Raw genomic sequence first — 8,591 nt, forward strand, 5'->3', positions numbered from 1 at the left:
AACCAATCAATTGGGAATGAGGAGCTAGCCTAGAATTAGGGTTAGAAAAAGCCTGCTGCGCAATCGACTGATGATGATGATGATACATAAGGTCACTCTCTCTAAGTAACTTTCGCTGTTTCGTTTCACACGCCGTCTTGGCGCGAAATCAAGAGTTGTGTCTTCTTTTCGTGTAATGAACCATATTAACATTGTCACATCATGTAAATTTCCAAATATTTATTGGGTGAATTCTCACACACAAAAGGCTATTATGTTGCACCTTATATACTGTTTACATTGTCTCCAGGGCCAACGTATATAGGCATTCATTTGAGATATTGTAATACTGGACTAGATCTATCAAGAAATCATTCCTTTCAGTATATCATTTCAGAGGCGCCGTGTAAATATATTTTCAATGAGTCTAAGCATGAATACGGGTACATTCAATTAATGTTTTACATGAATAATGGTCTTTTAAATCCTTATTCATGCAGTTTTTGAAGTTATATTTTCAAATCCGCCTCCGTTAACGTAATCTAAATTGGCCTAAAGTGTTTGAAGGTGCGTGTGAAAGTCTTTCATACCAAAGTGATTTTCTGTCATGATGTGATTCTGTTGGCGTTCCGCTTTACGCTTTGGATATTTCACAAAAGACGCGTTTGTGAGGGAATTTCTTACTCAACAGAGACCGCGTGAATTAGTGCAAAGAGCAGTATATCACTCTATCACATACGGCCATCTTGTTTTAGCAATTGCTACGTTATCATTTAAGACAAACGCGTAAAGGAATAAGAAACTGTGATGATGTCGTATTTACCACTGACTTGTGTTCTGCTGGGATATTACACTGCACTTTTGGGTAAGTAAGACTTTAGTCTTATCACTAATTTAAATTTAAATGTACATAATACCAAGTATGGATTCATTGATACTTGATACTTCATACGTTCTGGGGGGGGGGGGTCCGTATTGAAATTTCTTACTGTAAGCCAGCTGAGGTTCTTTCTAAAAAGATCATAAGAAGGTTTCCAGGGAACGAACGATTTTACAATTCCATCATGGGACGAGGAATTTTAAAGGGAGGCACGCGGATACTGGAAAACCAGCCGGCAAATGATGATGAAAGTGCGCAAAAGTATGCTTACTTTGCCACCCATGCACTTAACTGAAGACGGTTACGATCAAAAAGTATTTCCATGGAAGAAAGGAATTTCATAAGAATATTACTTATGTGAGGTTAATACCCTTGATCTGTCTTTTGGCAGGTGGATTTTTATTTACTGGGACTCATGGCGCGTCAATTGCCAATATGTGGACAGGATGTCCGACGAATGTAGCAGAAGATGTGACGGCATGGAAAGAGTTTGGAACCATTGACAAGGCTAAAGTCCCTGACGTTTGGTCACCTCAGTATCGATTGAAGTCCATTACTCCGCTCGACACCCCGTTCGCCAAGATCAAGTTGTACCAGCAAAGTAAGACAACATGGCCGACTTGCAATAGCGTTCTCGGTCATAAACTTGTATTGTCATTGCAGTTGGCGAAGTATAAGCCAACGGGGACGACTTTCAAAAGTGTTCTCGGCCACATTGTCATTGCAGTTCGCCCAGTTCGGTTTTGGACTTTATTTATCTCCGTGCATCTCTCTCGCAGAGTTCGGTGAGACAACCTATACCTCCAGTTCGGTATAAAATCCTTAAATCGAACCAATGGCCGGTGTATTCGTTCAGCAAAATTGGCAAAAACGAATCTGCGTACATGTATTTGGTTGAAGCATTATGAAGTCGTATTTGGCGCATGTTTTGGGCGTTTTGAGGACACTATCAACACATGCTTTTCTTGACTTTAGATGGGTCCCTTTACTACGATAACAACCCGGGATTTGACTTTGAAACGAACCCAACATACACGGTAGTGGTTGAAGTAATAAAGAACGCTCCCACGCCAGATGAGGGCACGTGCGTGGTGACTATAACCAACGTCAATGAGGCCCCCAGGATAACCAATCTGCCCAACCCAACCTCCATCAAAGAGAATACAGTTTTTGGAGCTGATACTGACATATACACGGTAGGTCTACTCATTATTGAAAAATCTTGGAGGCGATCGACCATGATTTCATACGGCTACATTTGTCATCACCCGTAAACGAGTCCATGAATTGATCCAAGACCTTGACGAATATATATGGCAGCGCAATGTCAAGATCATTCAAGAGCTTTTTAGATTTTGAAAGGGTGTATTCTAACGTCAAGAAACCTCGAGTCTTTCCAATCCCATGTCTCATGTTCAGTTATCTGGTATGAAATTCTGTCAATCCTTTCCAATCCCATGTCTCTCTTCAGCTAACGGGCACAGACCCTGACGCAGGAGACGCCATCAAATACACTATCTCCGAAGTTAAGCCAACCAGTGGTACAGCTAAGTTCAAAATAGGCCCAACAGCAAGTAAGGGTGTTAACCATGCCAGTGATGGGTCATTTCGAATTACATGTATAATATAATGCAAGTGTGTCGTTTTGTCAATGCACGCAACAAATCTTTGACAAAACGTATATTTGATGTGACCAAAGACCTAATTTTGCTGTGAGGGATCGAAGAAATTTTAACGCCACACAGGACATAGTGGCTGGAGCATCGATAACATCATTTCAAAACTCTTTCGTCTCAACGGAAGATCACATATACTCATAAGATCAAGAAGCCTTTTTAAATCAGGACTATTTGGTTTCAGCTGGTACCAAAGTGCAGGTCGTATCAGGTGCAACATTTGACCACGAGACCACCGACCACTACAACTTGACCATCAAAGCGGAGGACACAGGAACTCCGAAGCTTTCCGACACGAACATCCTCAAGGTCGACATTGTGGACGTCAACGAGGCTCCATTCTTCCCACAATCGGCGGCAGGAAATAACCCTGGGGGTAAAGTTACAGTTGAGGAGGAATCGGTAGGGTGATTTAGGATTTTGTGACCAAAAATACCACCCACTTGGCGTTCGACGTTGCCATTACCAGCACACGGTTGTGGAAACACCGTCATTTCGCCCGCATAACCGGGTGTGATATATTCTTGCGATCGTAATGAATCAGGCGTAAATATGAAATGGTATCCCTAGTCTGTTTTATCATTATACCCTCGGGAAGAATTTGGCACCTTGGTGGTGGAGACACGAACTACTAGTACCACTTTTATGGTGACGTAATGAATGGTCCCTTTAACCGATATATAACCACATTCAAAAGTACCATTAGCAAGGAATTGAATTTCCGTACATTTCTCTACAGGCTGTCGGTTCAGTTCTAACTATCAATCACGACTTCGGTTCGTTCATCCAAGCGAAGGACGTTGACAAGGGTGACACTTTGACCTATTTTCTCGATGGAGCCCAGAATGGATTCTTTGAGGCCAGAAATGATGCAGGCATCTGCAATATCTACGTCAAAACAAGAATTGACTCGGAGACGAATGTTATCAACCGGGTATTTAACCTGAGTAAGTCATTTGATGGTCAGAAATGAATAGGTTATCTCTGGACGTCGCATGATAGCATATTGTTAAGATGCGCTAAGATGTCCGTCGAAGCGACAACGGCTAAAGCTAACACTCGGCATAAAATGGCGTTTCGTAAACTTTGCATTTTAAACTCGAAGCCTGGCGATGCTTTGTTAAAAGGTATCTGGGTTCGTCGTTTTAAAAATGTCTCCTTCTCCTTCTTCAGAGGTTTTCGCACGAGATTCTAAAGATCTCATTAGCACTAATTTCTACTCGCTGCGAGTTACAATCAAGAATATTAATGACAACATGCCTGGCTGTGACCCGACAAGCTACTCGGCCACCGTAGCTGAGAACACGGCGGTGGCTACCACCATTCTGACTGTTACTTGTACCGATGCGGATGGAGCGCTTGACAGGTAGAGAAACGACCCTTTTTTGATATCTCCTCCTATAATCAGGGAGAACATAGGGATAGTGAAGGCTAACTAATAAAGCTGGATAGAGTAACTTTTACACGTTTTACCGGTCACGTCAACACTTGAGACAGGTTTTCTTTTGGCCCTGCATGCTTTCGGTACTATTCTTACTCACTTTCTTCCAACATTATATATGGTTTAAGCCAAAGGTACAAGAGAAAGCCACCGGCCCAAAGTCTGAACTTCCAAGAGCTGTGCCCTGTTTAGCTTACTCTTGACGTGCGTTGTCCAGAGTGCGAGGGAGAAAAGGCAGCGTAAAATAACACAGCTTTCGCAGCGTGCGTTGACAAAATGCAGGGAAACGAGGACAGCAGCGGCAAGGCCATACATGTACTTTATCTCCGTAAATTTCATCCGTTTTACGAGGCTTGGCATCATCAGCAGTTTATTTCTAAATGAGACACTTTGGATAGCTACTTTTGTATGCATTAATTTACCGTTGGTTTTCCCTCCAGGTACGACATCAAAGGAGATGTCAACGCCCCAAAATACTTCGAGATCGACATCAATGGCGCTCTCAAGGTCAAAGACCTGCCTGACCTTGAGACTTCGAGCACGATCAACTTCACCGGTTATGCTGTCCAGGGCACCCCGAGCACTTCAGCATCAGTGAGCATATCAATCACTATCACCGGCAAGAATGACAACAAACCTCAATTTGGCAGCACCTTCTACAATATGGAGACGGTGTGTGACTACTATCCTGTGCCGTATCCTTTAATTACCGTTGGTAAGACGTCGGCAACGGACAAGGATATAAGTAAGTCCAGTGCGGTGATTCACGTGACACTATAGGGCCTACGCATTGTTAGTTTATCCGGTTGGCTTCGCTCTAATGGAATGCAAAAGTCAGCATTGCAACCCAAACTAACGAAAGAAAAAAACCTTATGAAGGTCTGTCGTGTCTTAATTCATTTACTACGCGACACTCGTCAATCATCTTCTATACTTTGTTGTAAGAGGAATCAGGTTAAGGAAAGTTTCCAGTTTCAGTTCAAACCGTTAAACACATTGCCAGACTCAACTGCCCATATTAAATCTCAAATGAAATGGCAAGGCTTGGATTGAGCGCTACGAGATAAAATGACCGTGTTTCTTTCAGCCACCTCGGTATTGACGTATGCCTGGGTTGGTAACGACGCTGTTGGAACGTACACCATCCTGAAGACAGAGGGCCGCATCATCCCGGCAAGGCAGCTGAAGGCGGCCTCTGAATGTGACCAGAGATGGTTGTACTACGTCAGAGCGTCGGATAATGAGCTTACTCCAACTTTCTCTGAGTAAGTCGCCTTTACTTTTCCATGTGCCAAACACTTCCCTGGCCCCAAAGAACGCATTTACTCCAAAATCTCTTTTAGACGGATCGTTTGGCTTGGCCGTACCACGAATGGGAAAACAATTGTCAGTCGCGCATTGAGTGTCGGACGTCATTTCTGGTTCTATGGTCAAAGAATAGCATCTTTATTGCCGGAATAGCGCCAAAAGTATATTTCACAGTCAAATCTTTAAGCTTGCAGCACATGCACTGGACGCCAACTCCTGCGTCCTGAGAAGTTCGACTGGACTGGTTCTACATGCATGCGTATCATGAATCTTTCGTCGAAAAGTCATCTTACATAATGAATTATCGTTTTGTCTTGTTTCCAGTCATGTACCAGTCAGAATTGATTCCTTTAAGGCCGCCCCATATCTCGTTGACTTCCACGTGGGCGAGTCGACTTCTTACTTCACTGATGCCCGCATCACTCGATTCTTGTCGGCCTGTTCCGCCGGCTGCAATGGATGTCTGTGTCGTCTCTACAGGATATCGGCGAGGAGTGGAAGTTCGTGAGTATGACCCATTCTGCTAAACATCCCCCCCCCCCCCGACGCTAGCTACGCCCCCGGCAAGAGTATCTCTCGTCGTCGTCGTCTTTTTCTTCTTATGCGTTTTCCTGAGCCGAGCGTTTTCAGAGGGCTTGTTCACTGCTGATCGTGGTCTCCGGATAGCTAATTTAATAGATAGATAAGTTGATTCTTAAGATGTATGTTCCGGATACACTCCGGCCAGATTCGCAGTGGCCAAGGTCGTTGAAAGTGTGAATAGGATGACGAAATGGACTACCCCGGGAGTCTAGTTCCGGACAGCCAGAATTACTCCCTCTATGCTACTGTGTTTGGACACAGTCAGGATGTGGTCGAAATTGTCAATGGCAGAGGTCGACGCCCTCTTCTTTTCTAAACTCGTATCCCGAAAGAGTTTTATCTTCTACTTATCAAACAGCTGTCGGGCAGGAACATTTGAAACGACGAGTTGCACAGTTGCCATAATATGCTTGATAACCTCAAGTGTGCCATCCCCTAAATGTTATCAATGGTAATCTTACAGAACGACCTTAACTATCTATGCCTTGACGGACTCGAGCACAGAGCTATTCAGTAACGTCAACCAGCCGAAAAACTACGTCGCCAAAACCACCATGATTACAACTTTTGACCCCAATACTAAAGCCACCTCTGGCCTAAGGCTCTATGATGAGTTCACCATCACTGGGTTGGAGGAGACTATCCCAGATCCCGCCTTCCATGAAACTATCGGAGGACAGATTGTGATCTCACTGCTCTGTATCCTTGCCACCGCGGCCATCATCGGAGGAGCGGTCAAATGTGCCAGGGTCCAGCAGGCCAAAAAGTAAGTACAGTTGCTTAAGAAGCGCAGCAAAAATAGGTGAAGTAAAAAAGGCAAACTTTGATTTCAGCAAAGTCTTTGTCATATTGACGAATATATCATATTGGGAAGATTATGGTATCCCTGGAGGTGGATAGGAAAACTACAAGAAGGTGGCTCCAATTTCATGGCGACATAAAAGCATGGTGTTCAAAGCCAAAAACAACATGGCTTCATCATATATCTCGGACATCCTGCCATCGTATGTCCCAGGGCGATCCCTGAGATCGGATAACCAAGAGTTGTTGGTGACTCCCAGGTATCGCCTCGAGACATTTGGTGGCAGAAGCTTTACAGTTTATGCCAGCAAATTATGGAACTCGCTGGACACTAACACCCGCAACAGCTCCACCGTCAGCGAGTTCAAAAGAAGATTAAAAACCAAACTATTTGAACAGTGTTTTTGTTAAGCGCAGCTGAGCAATTTTTCTAATTGGATTTTGCGCTATATAAATGCTATTTGTATGTATGTATGTACGTCTTTTCACTTTCAGGTCAGGTAAAGGCCAATTCGAGGAGAAGAGGAAATTGCAACCAAAGAAGAAGAAGACTCCAGTGAAACGCGTTGATGCAGAGACAGGTTATAATGGCTTCAACTTTAAATACTAAATCAGTTCTCATGCCGACTTACTGGCGGTGCGGAACATCAATCCTAAAATCTCCTCCCTGTGTTCTATTGCAGTGTTCGTTTTGGCTTTCAAGTCGTATCAAGTGACAGTTCAACAGTGTCCTTCTGTTTTCGGGGTCTGTTTATACGAACCCATTCAACTGATTTATTTTTCGAATTTTATTGGGAACGAAGGACAATAAATAGTGAATAAATGTACATGTACATAATAGTATATATCGATACAGATCCATGATGGATAAATAGTTTTGTACAGAATGAATTTCATGTATCAATGCACTTCAATCAGGTGGTCTCACTACCATCCTGAACCTCAGACCAACACTCGGCACTAACGACCGAGCTTATGACGCGATGGGCTGCCCTGGGAATCTATCGGGTGCGGGCATATTTTTAAGAAGCTCAAAACCTTTATTCTTAGGGTGTACATGCACATTTTTGTAATTAAGTTATAAATAAATATTATTTTATATTCCATTATACTGTATATATATATTTCCTTTCTGGACATACTGTCGAAATGCCGCGTCAACCAAGTGATCGCATACGCTACTTACCGAGTCAGGGGGTTTAAAATGTTCAATTCTTCGGCCCCCACACAAAGTTTGGGGCTCGGGAAAGCCATCATTAACCCCTTATTTCCTCAGAATGCTTTAGGTGCTGAAGGCGAAACATCGCATAATCAATTGAGGGAACCATTACGCATATATATTCCATATAGAAAGTCGGGACGACTTCAGGCCGGTCTTTCCGCCGTGACTGCATTCAACTGCTCTGCTGGCTGCTCATACCGGTACTGTAAAGTCGACTCTGATCCCTGCATCTGTTCCCCTGGCATCCGTCCGCGCGTCATGGTCAGCATGGAATATACGGAGTCCCCGGAGGGAGTTTCGTCTAAAAAAGGAAACAACATGCGCTGGCAATCCAGAAGTTTACCTTTATCGTGTTCTCATTCAGGTGTTGGCTTTGTCTTCAGGTCAGGCCGGATTGAGGTGGATTCACAACCAACCGGGAACACCATACGGCTAAAAAATGTGTCCCTTTCTCTAAGAGTGACAATGTAGCTCCTACAGCCCGGCATGAATAGGCCTATACTTTAAAATCCAACTTAGCCCGCAGTCATCGGATTCGCCCGAAAAATTTCTGAGACCAAATCTGGTCGATTTATAACTTCTAGCAGGAGATAAGGAGACAATTAAGCTGGATCGTCTCCAGGCCCTGCGCTATTGAGAATCGAAGACCGCAATGAATGTTGCGGGTTCGGTCAACGATATTTGCATAACAATGTTTTTAAC

At 43.7% G+C, this 8,591-nt stretch overlaps 1 protein-coding gene across 1 annotated transcript; it reads left to right on the forward strand.

The window, feature by feature from the left end:
* The first annotated feature begins 372 nt into the window (after positions 1-372).
* LOC135485595 (cadherin EGF LAG seven-pass G-type receptor fmi-1-like) lies at positions 373-7,783 on the forward strand. The gene is made up of 12 exons (XM_064767793.1): positions 373-844; positions 1,251-1,460; positions 1,835-2,055; positions 2,331-2,433; positions 2,720-2,937; positions 3,275-3,482; positions 3,709-3,901; positions 4,417-4,721; positions 5,064-5,241; positions 5,609-5,788; positions 6,330-6,632; positions 7,163-7,783. The coding sequence occupies exons 1-12, from the start codon at positions 787-789 to the stop codon at positions 7,275-7,277; spliced, it is 2,292 nt and encodes a 763-aa protein (XP_064623863.1). The 5' UTR covers positions 373-786; the 3' UTR covers positions 7,278-7,783.
* Positions 7,784-8,591: the final 808 nt, after the last annotated feature.

This window comes from Lineus longissimus, chromosome 3 (genome assembly GCF_910592395.1).
Source record: "Lineus longissimus chromosome 3, tnLinLong1.2, whole genome shotgun sequence".
Taxonomy (NCBI): Eukaryota; Metazoa; Nemertea; class Pilidiophora; order Heteronemertea; family Lineidae; genus Lineus; species Lineus longissimus.

Bases quoted from the DNA above. Each gene is read 5' to 3' on its own strand.
- LOC135485595 (XM_064767793.1), top strand. From the start codon at position 787: ATGATGTCGTATTTACCACTGACTTGTGTTCTGCTGGGATATTACACT. The intron at 2,434-2,719 runs GTAAGGGTGTTA...ATTTGGTTTCAG, and splicing joins CAAAATAGGCCCAACAGCAA to CTGGTACCAAAGTGCAGGTC. The intron at 6,633-7,162 runs GTAAGTACAGTT...TTTCACTTTCAG, and splicing joins AGGGTCCAGCAGGCCAAAAA to GTCAGGTAAAGGCCAATTCG.